This window comes from Nerophis ophidion, linkage group LG27 (assembly GCF_033978795.1).
Source record: "Nerophis ophidion isolate RoL-2023_Sa linkage group LG27, RoL_Noph_v1.0, whole genome shotgun sequence".
Lineage (NCBI taxonomy): Eukaryota > Metazoa > Chordata > Actinopteri > Syngnathiformes > Syngnathidae > Nerophis > Nerophis ophidion.
The window spans coordinates 35,208,212-35,226,867 of NC_084637.1; the positions used below are offsets into that span (position 1 = coordinate 35,208,212).

General features: G+C 42.8%; 1 protein-coding gene across 6 annotated transcripts in view; it reads right to left on the reverse strand.

The window, feature by feature from the left end:
• Window positions 1–7,496: 7,496 nt before the first annotated feature.
• LOC133544443 (radixin) overlaps window positions 7,497–18,656 on the reverse strand; it is a 37,361-nt gene continuing 26,201 nt past the window's right edge. For 5 of the 6 annotated variants that reach the window (XM_061889753.1, XM_061889758.1, XM_061889757.1 and 2 more), the window contains exons 3-15: window positions 17,495–17,578; window positions 17,291–17,386; window positions 17,048–17,170; window positions 16,454–16,605; window positions 16,303–16,386; window positions 15,980–16,126; window positions 15,809–15,905; window positions 15,528–15,691; window positions 14,297–14,427; window positions 11,815–11,975; window positions 11,648–11,740; window positions 11,309–11,545; window positions 7,497–9,024 (exon numbers count right to left, since the gene is read on the reverse strand). In XM_061889753.1, coding sequence (XP_061745737.1) covers window positions 8,860–9,024; window positions 11,309–11,545; window positions 11,648–11,740; window positions 11,815–11,975; window positions 14,297–14,427; window positions 15,528–15,691; window positions 15,809–15,905; window positions 15,980–16,126; window positions 16,303–16,386; window positions 16,454–16,605; window positions 17,048–17,170; window positions 17,291–17,386; window positions 17,495–17,578 — 1,734 coding nt within the window. In that variant the 3' untranslated portion in view covers window positions 7,497–8,859. Of the gene's footprint in view, window positions 9,025–11,308; window positions 11,546–11,647; window positions 11,741–11,814; window positions 11,976–14,296; window positions 14,428–15,527; window positions 15,692–15,808; window positions 15,906–15,979; window positions 16,127–16,302; window positions 16,387–16,453; window positions 16,606–17,047; window positions 17,171–17,290; window positions 17,387–17,494; window positions 17,579–18,656 lie in introns of those variants that run through there. The other variant, XM_061889759.1, reaches the window with a different exon arrangement.

The window sequence follows — 18,656 nt, forward strand, 5'->3', positions numbered from 1 at the left end:
ATGAGGACTTGAGTCGTCACAAAGATGTGGTCCAGGACCAACTTGCTGATGAGGACTTGAGTCGTCACAAAGATGTGGTCCAGGACCAACTTGCTGATGAGGACTTGAGTCGTCACAAAGATGTGGTCCAGGACCAACTTGCTGATGAGGACTTGGGTCGTCACAAAGATGTGGTCCAGGACCAACTTGCTGATGAGGACTTGGGTCGTCACAAAGATGTGGTCCAGGACCAACTTGCTGATGAGGACTTGAGTCGTCACAAAGATGTGGTCCAGGACCAACTTGCTGATGAGGACTTGAGTCGTCACAAAGATGTGGTCCAGGACCAACTTGCTGATGAGGACTTGGGTCGTCACAAAGATGTGGTCCAGGACCAACTTGCTGATGAGGACTTGAGTCGTCACAAAGATGTGGTCCAGGACCAACTTGCTGATGAGGACTTGAGTCGTCACAAAGATGTGGTCCAGGACCAACTTGCTGATGAGGACTTGAGTCGTCACAAAGATGTGGTCCAGGACCAACTTGCTGATGAGGACTTGGGTCGTCACAAAGATGTGGTCCAGGACCAACTTGCTGATGAGGACTTGGGTCGTCACAAAGATGTGGTCCAGGACCAACTTGCTGATGAGGACTTGAGTCGTCACAAAGATGTGGTCCAGGACCAACTTGCTGATGAGGACTTGAGTCGTCACAAAGATGTGGTCCAGGACCAACTTGCTGATGAGGACTTGAGTCGTCACAAAGATGTGGTCCAGGACCAACTTGCTGATGAGGACTTGAGTCGTCACAAAGATGTGGTCCAGGACCAACTTGCTGATGAGGACTTGAGTCGTCACAAAGATGTGGTCCAGGACCAACTTGCTGATGAGGACTTGAGTCGTCACAAAGATGTGGTCCAGGACCAACTTGCTGATGAGGACTTGGGTCGTCACAAAGATGTGGTCCAGGACCAACTTGCTGATGAGGACTTGGGTCGTCACAAAGATGTGGTCCAGGACCAACTTGCTGATGAGGACTTGAGTCGTCACAAAGATGTGGTCCAGGACCAACTTGCTGATGAGGACTTGAGTCGTCACAAAGATGTGGTCCAGGACCAACTTGCTGATGAGGACTTGAGTCGTCACAAAGATGTGGTCCAGGACCAACTTGCTGATGAGGACTTGAGTCGTCACAAAGATGTGGTCCAGGACCAACTTGCTGATGAGGACTTGAGTCGTCACAAAGATGTGGTCCAGGACCAACTTGCTGATGAGGACTTGAGTCGTCACAAAGATGTGGTCCAGGACCAACTTGCTGATGAGGACTTGGGTCGTCACAAAGATGTGGTCCAGGACCAACTTGCTGATGAGGACTTGAGTCGTCACAAAGATGTGGTCCAGGACCAACTTGCTGATGAGGACTTGAGTCGTCACAAAGATGTGGTCCAGGACCAACTTGCTGATGAGGACTTGAGTCGTCACAAAGATGTGGTCCAGGACCAACTTGCTGATGAGGACTTGGGTCGTCACAAAGATGTGGTCCAGGACCAACTTGCTGATGAGGACTTGAGTCGTCACAAAGATGTGGTCCAGGACCAACTTGCTGATGAGGACTTGAGTCGTCACAAAGATGTGGTCCAGGACCAACTTGCTGATGAGGACTGGAGTCGTCACAAAGATGTGGTCCAGGACCAACTTGCTGATGAGGACTTGAGTCGTCACAAAGATGTGGTCCAGGACCAACTTGCTGATGAGGACTTGAGTCGTCACAAAGATGTGGTCCAGGACCAACTTGCTGATGAGGACTGGAGTCGTCACAAAGATGTGGTCCAGGACCAACTTGCTGATGAGGACTTGAGTCGTCACAAAGATGTGGTCCAGGACCAACTTGCTGATGAGGACTTGAGTCGTCACAAAGATGTGGTCCAGGACCAACTTGCTGATGAGGACTTGAGTCGTCACAAAGATGTGGTCCAGGACCAACTTGCTGATGAGGACTTGAGTCGTCACAAAGATGTGGTCCAGGACCAACTTGCTGATGAGGACTTGAGTCGTCACAAAGATGTGGTCCAGGACCAACTTGCTGATGAGGACTTGAGTCGTCACAAAGATGTGGTCCAGGACCAACTTGCTGATGAGGACTTGACTCGTCACAAAGATGTGGTCCAGGACCAACTTGCTGATGAGGACTTGAGTCGTCACAAAGATGTGGTCCAGGACCAACTTGCTGATGAGGACTTGAGTCGTCACAAAGATGTGGTCCAGGACCAACTTGCTGATGAGGACTTGAGTCGTCACAAAGATGTGGTCCAGGACCAACTTGCTGATGAGGACTTGAGTCGTCACAAAGATGTGGTCCAGGACCAACTTGCTGATGAGGACTTGAGTCGTCACAAAGATGTGGTCCAGGACCAACTTGCTGATGAGGACTTGAGTCGTCACAAAGATGTGGTCCAGGACCAACTTGCTGATGAGGACTTGAGTCGTCACAAAGATGTGGTCCAGGACCAACTACTTCAATTTATATTGTTGTCAAACCTTTTCAACAAAGCCATAATGTCTAAAGAACATTTGGGTTTTCATAGTTTTTGCCCTTATTGTATTTTGTTGCCTTTTTTTAATTAATGCTCAAGCGTCATAGTTTTGAATTAGCTTTACTGCAGGAGGAGATATCCATCACTTTTCTGTTCCCACTGGGACCTAATCAACCAACTTCTTTACCTTTTCTTTTAAACATCAATCAATCAATGTTTATTTATATAGCCCCAAATCACAAATGTCTCCAAGGACTGCACAAATCATTACGACTACAACATCCTCGGAAGAACCCACAAAAGGGCAAGGAAAACTCACACCCAGTGGGCAGGGAGAATTCACATCCAGTGGGACGCCAGTGACAATGCTGACTATGAGAAACCTTGGAGAGGACCTCAAATGTGGGCAACCCCCCCCCTCTAGGGGACCGAAAGCAATGGATGTGGAGCGGGTCTAACATGATACTGTGAAAGTTCAGTCCATAGTGGCTCCAACACAGCCGCGAGAGTTCAGTTCAAGCGGATCCAAGACAGCAGCCAGAGTCCCGTCCACAGGAGACCATCTCAAGCGAATCAGCAGCGTAGAGACGTCCCCAACCGATACAGGCGAGCGGTCCATCCTGGGTCCCGACGAGCGGGACATGACCTGCTATACAAACACATGACAATTGAACATATTGGATCAAGCTGAACTGTAATTGTCAAAGTAGTCTTAATGTTTCTTGTTCATATGTGATTGCCAGCAGGCAGAAGACATTAAAACAACTTTGACAACTTGTTGAATTCAGTTCTGACTTTGAGATACTGAAACCACACGGTGGAACATGCCTTCTGTCCACAATAATCAATGTTAGCTTCTGACCTTGATCTGACCTTTGACATTTGCTCATTTGGCAAACAACATGCATTTGTATCAATGTCTTGAGCCTGCTGGGTCATTTCTAGTAAATACACATCTTTACATCCATCCATTTCCTACCGCTTAATCCCTTTGGGGTCACGGGGGGCGCTGGTGCCTATCTCAGCTACAATCGGGCGGAAAGCGCAGTACACCCTGGACAAGTCGCCACCTCATCGCAGGGCCAACACAGATAGACAGACAACATTCACACTCACATTCACACACTAGGGACCATTTATTGTTGCCAATCAACCTATCCCCAGGTGCATGTCTTTGGAGGTGGGAGGGGCCTATCCCCAGGTGCATGTCTTTGGAGGTGGGAGGGGCCTATCCCCAGGTGCATGTTTTTGGAGGTGGGAGGGGCCTATCCCCAGGTGCATGTCTTTGGAGGTGGGAGGGGCCTATCCCCAGGTGCATGTCTTTGGAAGTGGGAGGGGCCTATCCCCAGGTGCATGTCTTTGGAGGTGGGAGGGGCCTATCCCCAGGTGCATGTCTTTGGAAGTGGGAGGGGCCTATCCCCAGGTGCATGTCTTTGGAGGTGGGAGGGGCCTATCCCCAGGTGCATGTCTTTGGAAGTGGGAGGGGCCTATCCCCAGGTGCATGTCTTTGGAGGTGGGAGGAAGCCGGAGTAGAACCCCCACATTCACAGGGAGAACATGCAAACTCCACACAGAAAGATCCCGAGCCCGGGATTGAACCCAGGACGATGTTGGACCTTCGTATTGTGAGGCAGACACACTAACCCCTCTACCACCATGAAGCCCACATCTTTACATAACTTTTCAAATGTTAACAATACATTATAAACGTAGTTGAACTGCATTTTTGTTGACATTGTCTTTTATGCTCCCATTCAAGCTCTGATAACCAAATCTACTTCTGGTCGTTGTTCTGCTTTGACGTCTGTGTTGAGTGAAATGTTCCATGCTGGGTTTCCCGCTATCCAGATAAGAAATCATTTGCATTTTTGATAGGGGTTATTGGTACTCGTAGACATTCTTAATTTCATTCAAGCAACTTCACCATTAAACTTTCAGTTGTATTAATTTTGTATTACCATTTTTTTTATACCTTACATATTGGGATGGAAGGAAAACAATATTTAACTTTAGAGCTCAGGGTCTCTCCTGTGCTTTGGACACCATTACAACACCCTTCTCCCCCACTAAGCTGCAGTCAGCCCTAACCCCTACAACTGGGGTCTCAGACATGCGGCCCCCACCTTAATATGAAAGTTTAATGTTAGCGCGGCTTGCAAGTTTTATATGAATGGCGCTTGACAGCGTTGTGTTATTTGGCTCCAAAATGGCTCTTTCAACGTTCTGGGTTGCCTACCCCTGCATTGGTGGAAAAGCAGCAAATGAGTGAAAGCAACAGAGACGTTGCCATGGAGACGGGTTTTTTTTTAACGTGCCTGACTGCAGTCACACCGCGACACCTGTCTGTCAGTGATAACATGGACCGATTCATATAATTATTATTATTTTTTAATTGTTCAATTTGCATTGCCTCACACGATGAACACTACATATATTTCTATACATGACTCTGGGACCCCTCACTTTTTTGCGCTCACTTTCCCGGCTATTTATTATCTGCCTACCGCCGTGTTGCTGTAGGGAAGAAAAGGGGAAGGACACACATTGTGGATATAACATCATCCTCCGTGCCTGGGCTGAATACAAATATATTCTACAACCCCAAACATGTCTTTTTCAAAGCCTGCAGTGAAGAGAAAGGTGAGTGATGAGCAAAGACGGTTCCAGGAAAAGTGGGAGATGCAATATGTCTTTGTTGAGCACAGATGCTCCCCCACGTGTCTTATCTGCACAGAGACAGTTGAGGTGCACAAGGAATACAACTTGAAACCTCATCATACAACTAGACATGCTGAGTATGCAACATCTTTTTTAAGAAATCTTTCTTGTGGCCCAGCCTCACCTGGACTCTGCGTCCAGTGGCCCCCAGGTAAATTGAGTTTGAGACCCCCGCCGTACAGCGTGTTCGTCTAGTAGAGTAATAATTTAAAGAGCAAAGCGAGTCCACGATAAATATAATAATTAGGGCCACAAAAGGCCCTGGTAAAAAAAAAGAAAAAGAACTCACCTTTGTAGCTGATTAACTTCTTAATTACATGAAACGTCATATAGAAAGTGTCAGAAACATTTGTCAAAGGTAGAAATGTCACTGCAGGTATGGCTACTTGTCCATATTGATGTTTATTTACTGTACTAAGCATGTCCATATTGATGTTTATTTACTGTACTACGCATGTCCATATTGATGTTTATTTACTGTACTACGCATGTCCATATTGATGTTTATTTACTGTACTACGCATGTCCATATTGATGTTTATTTACTGTACTACGCATGTCCATATTGATGTTTATTTACTGTACTACGCATGTCCATATTGATGTTTATTTACTGTACTACGCATGTCCATATTGATGTTTATTTACTGTACTACGCATGTCCATATTGATGTTTATTTACTGTACTACGCATGTCCATATTGATGTTTATTTACTGTACTACGCATGTCCATATTGATGTTTATTTACTGTACTAAGCATGTCCATATTGATGTTTATTTACTCTACTACGCATGTCCATATTGATGTTTATTTACTGTACTATGCAAACCGCGGTGAATGTCTCAGGTGGAGTTTGGCAACCCACATGCGGCTCTTTAGCGCTGCAAAAAGTGCTCTTTAATTGAATGATGTTTTGATGTCATCTTAGTGACATCATGCACAAAAGTGCACTCTTGGCTTGTTTTTAAAAGTTTCTGACAATCTTGCACTTTGTTTTGAAATGACATGAATGTTTGTGCCGCTGCTTAATAACTGTTTAATAAATACACTTTTAGTTGTGGTAACCCTCTCTGCATGAAAGTTTAAAATGTGCATATATGAATGCAGTATGAAGAAGAATGTTTGAATGTAGACACATAGAATCATCGTACTGCTGTCATTATATGCATCAAGTGTTCATTCAAGGCTAAAATATGGAGCTATATATGGTGTATCGTGATATGGCTTCAAAATATCCCGATATTAATAAAAGGCCAAATCGCCCAGCCCTAAAGCCAGCGTCTGGTGAGGCTGGTCTGGCTTCCACACTTCAGGCTGTCATTGACTGCAAAGGATTTGCAAGAAAGTATTAAAAAGTGACAATTTGATTTATGATTGTGTTCGTTTGTCCAGTTATTTTTGCTCCCTTAGAAAGTGGAAGGCACATACAAAATGTGATGTAATTCCTACATTCTTCACCTGATTGGGATGTAAATACCCTCAAAATAAAGCTCAAAGTCTGCACTTAAAGCACATCTTGTTTCATTTAAATTCCATTGTGTTGTGCAGAGCTGGAATCCTGACGATGGTGTCCAAGTCCAAATATGTATGGCCCTAATTGTATGAAGTGCTTCAGCTGTTCTGTTTTGATGTCATCTTTACACACTTGACAGTTGTTTGAGAGTGTTAGATCATTTGATAAATATGCTGTCCAACTAGAAATGTGATATATATTTAGTGAAAGCTTTGTTAGAAGTTATTGTAAAGACTATAATGCAAGCATTAAGCTGTATTATTCTGACCTTTTCAGGTCGAGTTTTTTTCTTCCCTTGATTTATTTGGATTCTCCTTCCTTGGACTGGATCTTACAATTCCAGATTTTCCCACAGTTGGATGGCGGGTTGACCCAGAACCAACAAGCTGATGGCCGGGTCACAGACACACACGACACTAAGACACAGACCTACAAACAAAAAGGACATTCTGACTATATATTTGTATTTGTTGTTATGGTGAACAGTTCAACATTTAAAATATTTGGAATAAATGCTAATAATTGTTCCATACATTGTTGCGTCTCCGAACCAAGAATCATTCTGATCGGGCCAAAATGATCCTTCCGTTCAAACATTCCAGATGAAGGCTACAAAACTGCCTCACCTATAATCAAAAAGGGTACAAGATAGCACTACAAGTATTATATTTCCATACACTTTCCCTTCTCATATTAGGAGCCAGTAGTGCTGCGACTGTTTTCCTAAATAGCAAAATGAAGGGTTAGGGCTTTACTGAAATTTAAAATATTTTATTGGTGATCCAGCAAACCATATCTTACAATCTTCTAACATAAACATATTGACTCTGAAAGGAATAAGGGCACACTGTGACAGCTGGTGCCAGAACATATCATCATCATGGAGAGGCCAAAAAACATTGAACTGCAGCCTCCTTTCATAAACCAACCTCCATACGATGGAGCTGATGCACGCTAACCATAGGCGGGCCGCTTTAGGCTTTGGGAACGGAACTCAAAAAATGGCCTGGAAGCACATTACCATTTGTACCTAAGATTGGCAAACATTTTCCTCAACAAAGGGAAGGCAAAGTGCTTTAAAAACCCTTTGACTATTAAAAATTCCTAAGTTGCACCAGCTGTCCAGTTTTGCGTAACAAATCCAACCATGAAAGCTTTGCTCTGTGCAATAAAAAGTAAAGAAACGATCTTCAAAGTTAATTGATTTGAAACATGCATCCTTATCCAAGGCGCAGGGACGGTGTTCAACTTGAATTGAGACTTAAGAGGGATTCCTCCCCATTCTTTGTAACAGGTAACATTTGAACACACACCAGGTCCAAACGCAAACATCCCATACAATGCAGTGGCCTTAGGCCATCTTGGACAACTTGTTTGTCTAAGGCCACCTCCTTCTTTGGGGGGCGGGGGGGGAAGGACATGCCAGAGGTAGATTTGATGTTTCCCGAGCTCCCCGGCCAGCTGCCACACAAAGTGCTGCAGACATGATGAGTGCAAGGAGCAAGACTTTCCAGCTGTGTGTGTAACATACTTTCCCTTTGTCACCTTTGCTACATTCTTCCATCGACACCTGACAGGTGACAGGCCAGGTGTCTCTTTTCCCAACAAAAAATATTTCAAAAGTCTAGAAATCCAGTTTGAACGTAAATACTACTCAACTTTGTTGACCTGGACTACGTGAGCTGCAGGACACGACACTGCTGGCATTTAATAATCCATACAACATTCCTGAAGGAAGCAGACTCCCTAATCGCCGGGTTTACTCCATTTAGCCTCATCATTTGGGGCAGGCAACTAAAATCAAGCGATAAAATGAAAGAAAAAGCAAAAGAACTTAAAAGAAAAAGAGGGCAGGCAATGTTGAAGGAGACGCGCTCACAAGCTCAAGCAAGCGATGTCATTTTGTCTTTTTGCCTCCACTGTCTTCCCACACCTAATCTGACTTCCACATTGAAATTCTTCTGCAGGGCGTGAGAAGTCCAACTTTGGCAAGCAGGGGATGACCTTGGGTTCGGGTGTGAGGGGAGGAAAAGGGCAGCGGCATCAATTGTCCATTAAAAAAAAGAGTGCGGCTGTTGAGGAGAAAAGTAGGGGGCGGGGCAAAGAGGTCTATTCACATGGACTCAAACTCATCGATGCGCTGCTTTGTGTTGCCTTGTCGGATCTGACGCAGCGTTTTGTACTTGTCTCGGCCCGCTTTGACATTCTCGGCGTGCAGGACATCGTTCTGGGTCTTCTTGGTTTCGTCTCTGGCTTCCGCCAACTCTGAACTCAAAGTCTTTAGAAGACGAGAAGAAGCAGAGTTTATTTTGGATGCAAATAATGTTAAACATGTACATCACGTCAAACATGTTTATGTTGCAGACTCATGTTGACGTGAGCAGAGGTCGCCATGAAAGGAGAACAGCACTTTTTGGGGGGAATTTCATCTATCGTTCACAATCCTTATAAGGGACAAGAACACGTGTTTTGTTATATTTGCATTGCAATTTGTCATAATCGTATGGTTCTGGGTGGCCAGCAATGCTGCTAACGGGAACAATACATTCTGTGTCTAAATCACTCTGAACATGCATTCACAATTCTTCATTTGCAATACGTAAACTGTATAATCAAGCTGTGGCAACATTGTTGTTGTTATCAACACATTGTTGTTGTTATTAACACATTGTTGTTGTTATTAACACATTGTTGTTGTTATTAACACATTGTTGTTGTTATTAACACATTGTTGTTGTTATCAACACATTGTTGTTGTTATTAACACATTGTTGTTGTTAACACATCGCCTGGCGACGGCATGAGCCGTAAGCTAGCTTCTGCGTCAGCACTTGAATGGCTTCCGAGTTTGTAATGCACAACACAACTGACTGACTGAACAACATGAACAATCATATTACAGTAGCTGTAAAAATTAGCTCACATTTCATGTTTTGTTTGTACGCAGCTAGCTCAATGTAACATGTAGTATGTAGCATGATGTGCTGCATGTATCGTGGGTACTTACTCGTTGGACATTTGTCCGTTTGGTCAAGCTGGCTGGGGACGTTTATTTTAAAGTTGATTTTGGGTAAGCACTCCATTTCTCTCGGCATAGCTTGGCTCCAAGCTCCGTATTTACAACACCAAGTCATGCCAGTCCTGACTCTCTTGGCTTCCGTCTGCTCCGAACTTTCCTCTCTTGGTGCTCCCTACGCTTCTACAACCAGCAGTTAATCAGCCGCATGTTCAGCTTCGAAAACACAGGCTTGTGAATCTTCATTTGTCCAAATATAGCTATCTTTGTTGTCTATTATCAAGTGTGCCATGATTTGTTTCCCGAGGTAAATGAGCCTAGGAAAGAAGTAATTTACAGTAAATATTCCACGTATTGTTATGAAGGTGTCTGTTCCTACATTAATGAAATACTTGCATGTGTATAAAACCTTGGAGGGTTTTGAAGTGGTTTAAGAGGGCTTTGAAGGCTACAATGGTGACAACTCCTGTTAGCCGCATGACACATTCTTAACATTTTTTCAATGTTTAGAATCCTAAAAAAAAGGCATTTGTTCTCGTATCTCAAAGTGATTGTGAGTGATAGGCAAAATTGTAAAAAAAAAAGTGCAGTTCCCCTTTAAGCGACACCCAACTAGCCATGGCTTGCACATTTACTTGCATTACAAAACTTGGTGTAAATAAACATTTTTTTGACCTGAATACACACACATGGTAGAAACAATATTAAGACACTTAACATTGTTTCTACCATGTGTGTATTTATATTCAGATTCTTCAGTTTTCATACTATAAGGCAACATTTAATCTAACAGCTGCCATGCTAAAATAAAGTTTTAATACATGTGCAAATCTTTCTTCTAATGTGTAAAACATTGGTTGCATTGTGTTAGTTGTTGTGGCCGACCTTCAGCCGGAACTAATCAATGCCTTACAACAAGTGTTGATCTGAAACCAGAGAACTGATGTCAGAGGTGGACTGTATTACCCCTGAATGAGAATTACTACAATACAGCCTTTAAGGGCTGGGGCTGTGTTGGTAGGACAGGAATGAGCCAAAGTAGCATGTGCTGATATGTTGATATGTTGATATGCTGCTATGTTGATATGTTGATATGCTGCTATGCTGCTATGCTGCTATGCTGCTATGCTGCTATGCTGCTATGCTGCTATGCTGCTATGCTGCTATGCTGCTATGCTGCTATGCTGCTATGCTGCTATGCTGCTATGCTGCTATGCTGATATGCTGAGGCCTCCACCACACACTCAACTCCTAACTCAAGTTGGCAAAATGCGTACCCGAGGTCTGCTGTGGCAGAATCCAGGTTAGTATCTTATTTTGCACTGAACAGGAAGACAAAGCGTGCATGTTTTAAAGCTGTGTAACTAGGCCCTAGCTTAGTTGTAGTTTCACGAGGCTTAGCGATGATGACACCTTTGGCAGGAGTCTGAAATTCCGACAAAAGCGATTAACCATATATGTCGACATTGACTAAAGTGGGCAATTTTTGGAACTTATAAGATGACTTTGGAGCTCCACCTTTGTAGACTGTATTAAGAGTGGATACCTGTAGCTGCTTCTTGACCCGCTCGTTCTTCTGTGCTTCAGTGACGCGAGCCTCCTCACTGCGCAGATCCAGCTGACTGACGCCCTCGTTGGAAAGCTCGGCACTCGCTTCGGCGTGGTTCTCATCCTGCTCGTCATGCTCGCTCTCAGCGTGGCCGCCCAGAGGGGTTGGCATTGGGGTTATGGCCGTCTTCAGCTCCTCTTTGGTCTTCTCCAGATCCTCCTGGGCTGACAGAGCCTGTGAAAGAAGACAAGAAGTAAGGCCATGCAGTTGTGTGTGTGTGTGTGTGTGTGTGTGTGTGTGTGTGTGTGTGTATTCAGTAAGTAAGGTGGGCTGCACCTTGTGCTGCCATTCTGTGGCTTCATCTTCTTTCTTCTTCTTGGCGTCCTCAAGGAGAGCGATCTTGGCTGTAAACTCGGCAAGCTCAGCAGCCTGAAATGAAAAGAGTCACGTGTCTTTGTGTTTCTTCAGTAAGAAAGAAAGAAGAGTCTGGAAGAAGCACACACCAGTTGTTCTTGGTTCTTCTGCTGGTCCGCAGCCTGTTTGGCCAACTCGCTTTTAGCCTCCTCAGCGGCTTGTCTTTCCTTCTCCAACTTTTCGGCCTCTTCTCGTGCTTTCTTCCGCTCTTGCTCCAACTCCAAGGCCCGACGAGTCTGCTCCTCTAGCTCTGAGAACACACACACACACACACATTTGCAAGAAATAGTTAATGGATGATTTTCAACATTTGAAATATTTAATTGCAAATGTAGAAACCCGCCACAAATAAATGCATTGTTACTCAGCTGCTTAACACAGCTGGTCTGCCTGAGAACAAGACAACATTGCAGGAAGGATGTTTTGTCAACTTGGCAACTTTGCCAATATATTTAGCGAGCAGCGACAAATCCAGCATCCTTTTCAAGTGTCATTGAACACCTTTAATATGACAGCACATATCTCTCTTCTCACTGAGTAGGCGTTGCTGTGGGTCCATTGCTCCTTCTTACGACTACGCTCACAGTGCAGGAAAAATGATAATGTTTTGAACGCCACAATACCTTCTTTTTATTTTAAATCCATGCCTGGTCCTCTTACGTATGTGGATATAAATGAGATATGTGGCCTGCAGTTTGAAGTCCACCCATTTTCTACTGCTTGTCTGGTGCCTATCCCAGCTGCATCCAGGCAGAAGGGGGGCGTACACCCTGGACAAGTCGCCACCTCATCGCAGCCAATTTAGTGTTGCCAATCAACCTATCCCCAGGTGAATGTCTTTGGAGGTGGGAGGGGCCTATCCCCAGGTGCATGTCTTTGGAGGTGGGAGGAAGCCGGAGTACTCTGAGGGAACCCATGCTGTCATGACCAGAACATGCAAACTCCACACAAAGACCCCGAAACTTATTGGGAGGCACACGCACTAACCAATGTTCCACCGTGCTGCCCCACAGTCCGGAGCAGAAAGTTAAAACTCTTCGCAAAAATAGATAGACAAAAAAGTAAAGACAGGACAATAAAGCAGAAAACAGTCTTTGGTGAAAATATATTATAGAAGTAGAGATGAGTACCTTTCACATTTAAATCAATAATAGTCCCATCTAGCAGTATTCCTCACAGACAAAGCATTTCGGAGGTGGGCTGTACAACCTCTGGTACCTGGGAATTCAGGTACTCAACGCTACCAATTTTAGGTACTTGTGTGTGTTCATGCGTTTTTTAAATTTTAATCAATTATTAGTAAACTCTAATGTTTTTATGCAACATTGAAATTGAGCTGATTATAATAACAGTCATCTAGTATATCTTGTTTTATAACGTTTTTGAGTGTTTGCATGTATTACATAGTAGACTTTGCATGCAGTTACATTTCCAAGACGTTAGATGGCAGTAGTACACAGTAATATATGGGCTACTGCAGAATGTGCCAGTCTTGCCTTTTGTTTAGCCCTCCGAAGTGTTTGTACTGTAAGCTGTTTTGATTGTCCTGTTTATCTTAGCTGTACTTTTAAACTACAAATGTAAGTGTTGAAACTGCCATGCAAAAACACTGTTGCTAAGCAGTAGAACATATGTGTCGCATCCAATATACATTAGCATGGATCTATCATATTTAAATAAATGAAGCCTCACTAGACGTCTGAGCGTTCTTCATCAAGTAAGCTTGGTTTGTTGGCATAGACCGCTTAAGTGCTGCTTGAGTGCTTGTTTCCTAGTGTGTTTGAGCCGGTATCGAGTCTGCATCGTGACTGCTTGTGCAACAAAAGGTTGATTATTTTTTTTGTGTGAATCGGTACCCATCCCTATTTACAAGTGATGAAAATACGGGAGGACTTCCGTCAAGGTCTCACCACTCTGTCTCCGAGCCCAAACACACCTCAGTACAGACATTGCAACAAGTGCACCACTGCCCCACAAACTACCATTGTTAAATGTTTGTCCTCTTCCTTAATCTCCTACGTGAAATAAGAAATGCAGACGCTGGTTGCACAAACTCCTTGAAATTGCCAAAAGTGTGCCAGGACTGACAGCTACATGAAAATGTAAAAATGGCTCCAAGTGAGACGTCATGTTTTGTGCACATGTGCATCAGTCTTAAACATACATCAAGGTCACATTTATTTTTTAGTAATGTGAACGAATACATAAAATGATCGGTCGGATTTAACGAAAAATCTGAATTGGGTGTCATACCCTGCCGTGTTACCGTTGCCTAAAAGCCCTTTTGATGGTGACATAAAGAAATAACTTTTCAAGTTTTTGCTCATTATGTCTATCACAGCATCCATAAAAATGACATGCACATGCATCATGGTCAATTATGCAAATTAAAAAGTAATATAGCAGCTAACTGCCCACCACCATAAATATACTGCACTCCTGTGGAAAATCTTCCATCAATGTTGATGACGTGTAAATAACAGCATCCCAACTTGTTGACAATTGTTCAACGATTGCATGCTTTCATGCTGTGAAAGAAAATAAAAATAGACCCCAGGAAAACGTAAGTACCTTTTTGTGCTCTCATTGTCTGCTCTTCAATTTGTCTCAGCCTCTCCATAAGTTCGTCCTTTTCACGCTCGATCTTCTCTTTCTCCTTCTCTGCAGCCTCTCGCTTCTTTTTCTCGTTCTCCAGTTGGGCCCTGACACAGTTGACACTTTTTACAAAGACACATCCTCGTCTTCTGTGTCCGGAGTAGCCAGCATCACGCCCACTGACTACAGGATATGGACTGGACTAGCTGTCCGACTACAACATTTTCACTTCTGATTCCATACTAATATTACAACACTGCATATTGGTCGATACCTATATTGATTTGATACAATAACAACACAAATCACATACACTTATTTGTTGTGGAATGTGAAAATGATCAACTGAAATTACCCACAAAACAATAATCAGTGGAAAAAATACTAACCTATTTATTATTAACTATGAAATTACTCACAAAACAATCAGAGTAAAATATACTAACCTATGTATTAACAACTATCAGGACTAATGCTGTTTTGAAGTTGAAGTGAAGAGTAATAGTTTTTGGCGACACCTAGTTGCCACAACAATTAATTAGAACAAGTTTCTGATACAGTAAATTGAATAATGCAGACACATTTCTTACTGGATACTTTCTACTAGGGTTGCAAGATTATGGCCAAAATAAAACACTCACACACACACACACACACACACGCACACAACAATGAAATCACAAATGTTCATTATATTAGGAAAATCAGTGTGAAAATTTGATTTCAAATTCATTATTCCTAATCATTTACTTTCTAATATGTTTCTGCCTTGAATACTTAATGCCTATGCAACTATAATTATTTAAAGCATGCACATTGTGTTTTAGACTGCAATATTTTCCAATTTACAACACGGATTACGTATGTCTAACCTGTGTGCTTAGTTGTTGTGTAGCTGCTAGCTCCTAGTAGCCTCTTAGTTACCATTTTATTTTTTATAAATAACTTCACTGAAATACAAGACCAATCCTTGTGTGCTTATTGGAGGACCTTTATAGATGTTAACTAGATGTCCAGCTTTGCACAAGTTAACACGCGGAGAATTTAGATGAAAGCCGATATAATCTGATACTTGTTCTTATTTATATCGATATCGACATCACCTCCAGACGGTACAGCCGTAGACCCTTCCTTCCCTCTATTGATGAATATATTTTTAACAGCAGCTACTCATTCAGGCAATCTGTTCAACTGTACATTTAAATACCTCTCCATCTGCTTGTGGTGCTTCTCCTCTCGAGCCTGAGCCTTCATCTGCTGCACCTCAATGGTGTCAGGCTTTCTCCTCCTCATGTACAGCTCATGGTTACCCATACACAAGGCCAAGATGCGTTTGTTGATGCGTAGTCGAGGAGCGTAAAACACAAAGTCCTGCGGGACACGCACTGCTTACTTTATGTGATGCTGCTGATAATTCTGCGGTTTGTGCATTGTATCCATTTTTTCAAGATTACTATAATAATGAACAGAAGTGCACAAGACACTCACGGGTGCTTTCTTGTCAATGGGTTTGATAACAAACTTCTTGTCGTTGAAAGAGATGTTTCGAATTTCACTCCAGGGGAAGCCAATCTTTGGAGTCAACCTGCAAACAGAGGATGCACAACAGACGTCAGATGTTATGTCGCCATTCAATAAGGATTCTAACGCATCACTCACTTATCTTCGTGCTCGTAGATGTTAAGACCGAGGGCATCCACGCCTAGCCACAACTGTGTGCCCTTTTTGTTTTTGATTTCAAAGTAGTTGACTCCGTACATCTCCAAGTCCTGGGCAATTTTTAAATACTCCATAATAGAGTCCTCCCTGGTGATAAGAAAAGGTAGCATTCATACACGTACACAACAAAGTCACACATTCCAATAGGACTGGCTCAACACTCTAAAAACATGTTTTGGTTCCCAAACTTGTACATTTACTTGTTGTACATGACACAACAAGTCCAAACAAACCACACATGCTCTTTTATCTGGATCTCACACCTGAGCATTCCTCTGTGTTCTTCATGCCATGTCTGGATTCTGTCCTCCCACTGCTCCTTGGTTAGTTTGTGCTGCTCCAGGACTCTGCATGAACACAAAAATATGAGCTGATAAAATGCGGACCACGTATGTTAAAAAATGTGGTGTGTACCTCTGAGGCAGCAGTCGGTCGTGTGTGAGATATCCAGGCTTGTGAAGATCCTTGGCATAGTCTCCATATTTGGCCTGCACTGCGTATGAGGCAAGTAACACTGCTGTTTCCGGGGGGCAGTAGTTCTCGTCATTCAGGATGGCCTCTTTCACCTTGAAGAAAATACAACGTTGCTTTAAATTTCTTCATGCTTCAACAAACTAAAAGCATAATTATGAATGGGATTGTCAATTTATCACTTTAACTGCGATTAGTCATATTTAGCACATTATATTTCTAATTGCGTCATCACATTTTTTTGGGGGTTCAAGTCCTATTTCATAAAGCCGCTTTCATTTGTCTATACCGGTATTTAGTTATATATCTGTTACAATAATGTAATGAATTTAAATGAAAATATATCAAGTTAAGAATGTCTCGTATTTAGGTGGGATTAAAAAAAGAGATTAAGTCCATTTAAAATCATAATGAACCACTTGACAGAACTATTGACAGATTTGACTCTGAAATTGTCATTTTGCTTTGTACACTTGAAGGTCAAACTGAAGTCCACCAGTCCAGGTGAGATCCAATCCTCATTAGATCCAAGCTTACTTGAAGGAAAAAGAGTCTTTGGGTGATCTCCTGGATGAGCTCCTCTGAAACATCCTCAGGGAAGAACTTGGCTCTGAACTTAAACTGGAGTGGGTTCTCTTTCTTCACATCTTGCTGGGTAACCTGGACAACAAAAACATCATCCGGCTATGAAGTGCTGAAGAAACGAGACTGACGCAGATATAGCCTAAGAAAGATGGCATTTTTCATTGTAGTGTTATAATAAAGCAAAGGGACACTGACCTTTTTATTGAGTTTGAGCCAAGTTATGTAACCCTTGCTGTCCACATATTGGAGGCCAAAGAACCAAACTTCCCGTAAGCCCACTGTCTTTACAACCTGATAAAAGATGTTGACAGAATGATCGCAATTGTTCATTTATTGAGGCCTACAGGATTCAAACCAGAACCATTGTACATGTGGAAAATACTTCATTTTCATACTGACCTGATCAAAAAGCTGCTTTCCAGTGGTGTTTGGCTGAATGGCAAACTCCAACTCTGCATCCATGGTGGTCACACGAACATTGATCTAAAAAAGACATTTCAGACCTTATATCTGCACTTCTCCCATTTCATAAGATGTCAACTGTTACATTACATAGAGCTTTACAAGCAAATACTAGCTAAAACTATTTGACTCCAAGACAGACCAATGTGTTTGTGTGTGTATATCCGTTTGGTGGCAAAACATATACTGTATTGCAGTACAGGACAACATGTACACCAGACAGATAGACCATGTGTTTTTTCCTTAGTTCAGAGACAATATTCCTAAAAGCGCTCTCGGGGGGGGGAATGGAATGTCTGTTCTATGCAAGGAATGTTTTGGCATCCTTGAGCTGAGTTAGGTAAACTAAGGAAACCAGAGAAGAGCAGAGCCCACCTTTAACGGCTTTGCGCTAGTAGGTCAGGGAGGGGAGTAAAGTCATTGGCTATTCTTGGTTAATGAGCAATGCTGGCAGCACAAACAAGAGCAGCTGAGGCCATGGGGAAGAAAGTGCTGACTTCTGACAATTGTGACTTCCTGCCTTAAACACATGTGCACGCACTCCCACACACTGAACTGAGTGTTTCCTCTGTGGTGGTTAACAAGAATGAAAGCTGATAAAACGGAAATAAGAAGTGAGAAGTAGAAAAAATTGACAGCACTTCCATTAATAAACAAATAATTTGTGCTCATCAAGGTTCACACTTTGTTATCCGGTGGGACTCGTAAAGCTTAAGCCATGTCTGGACAATTACTTAAAGTAACACTTTGAACTGGGTCCTCAGTTCACAGAGAACCCTCAAAGGGCAGAGTGCATCTGCGTCATTTTGTTTGATATACATGTCAATAGTTCTGTGATACTAGGATATTTAACATAGTGCGACAAACACGTTTTATTGTACGATATAATTGTCAATAAATGTATGACCCATATGGTAATTGTAACGCCTGGGCTGTGGCTAATGCTGCTGCTTTACGTCACCTAACAACTTTACGCCGCTGATAAATTAAGGCGTGCGAAAACCGGCAGGAGCATGGAAGTCATGTAACAGAAGTCATGGAAGACATGTAACAGAAGTCATGTAACAGAAGTCATGGAAGTCATGTAACAGAAGTCATG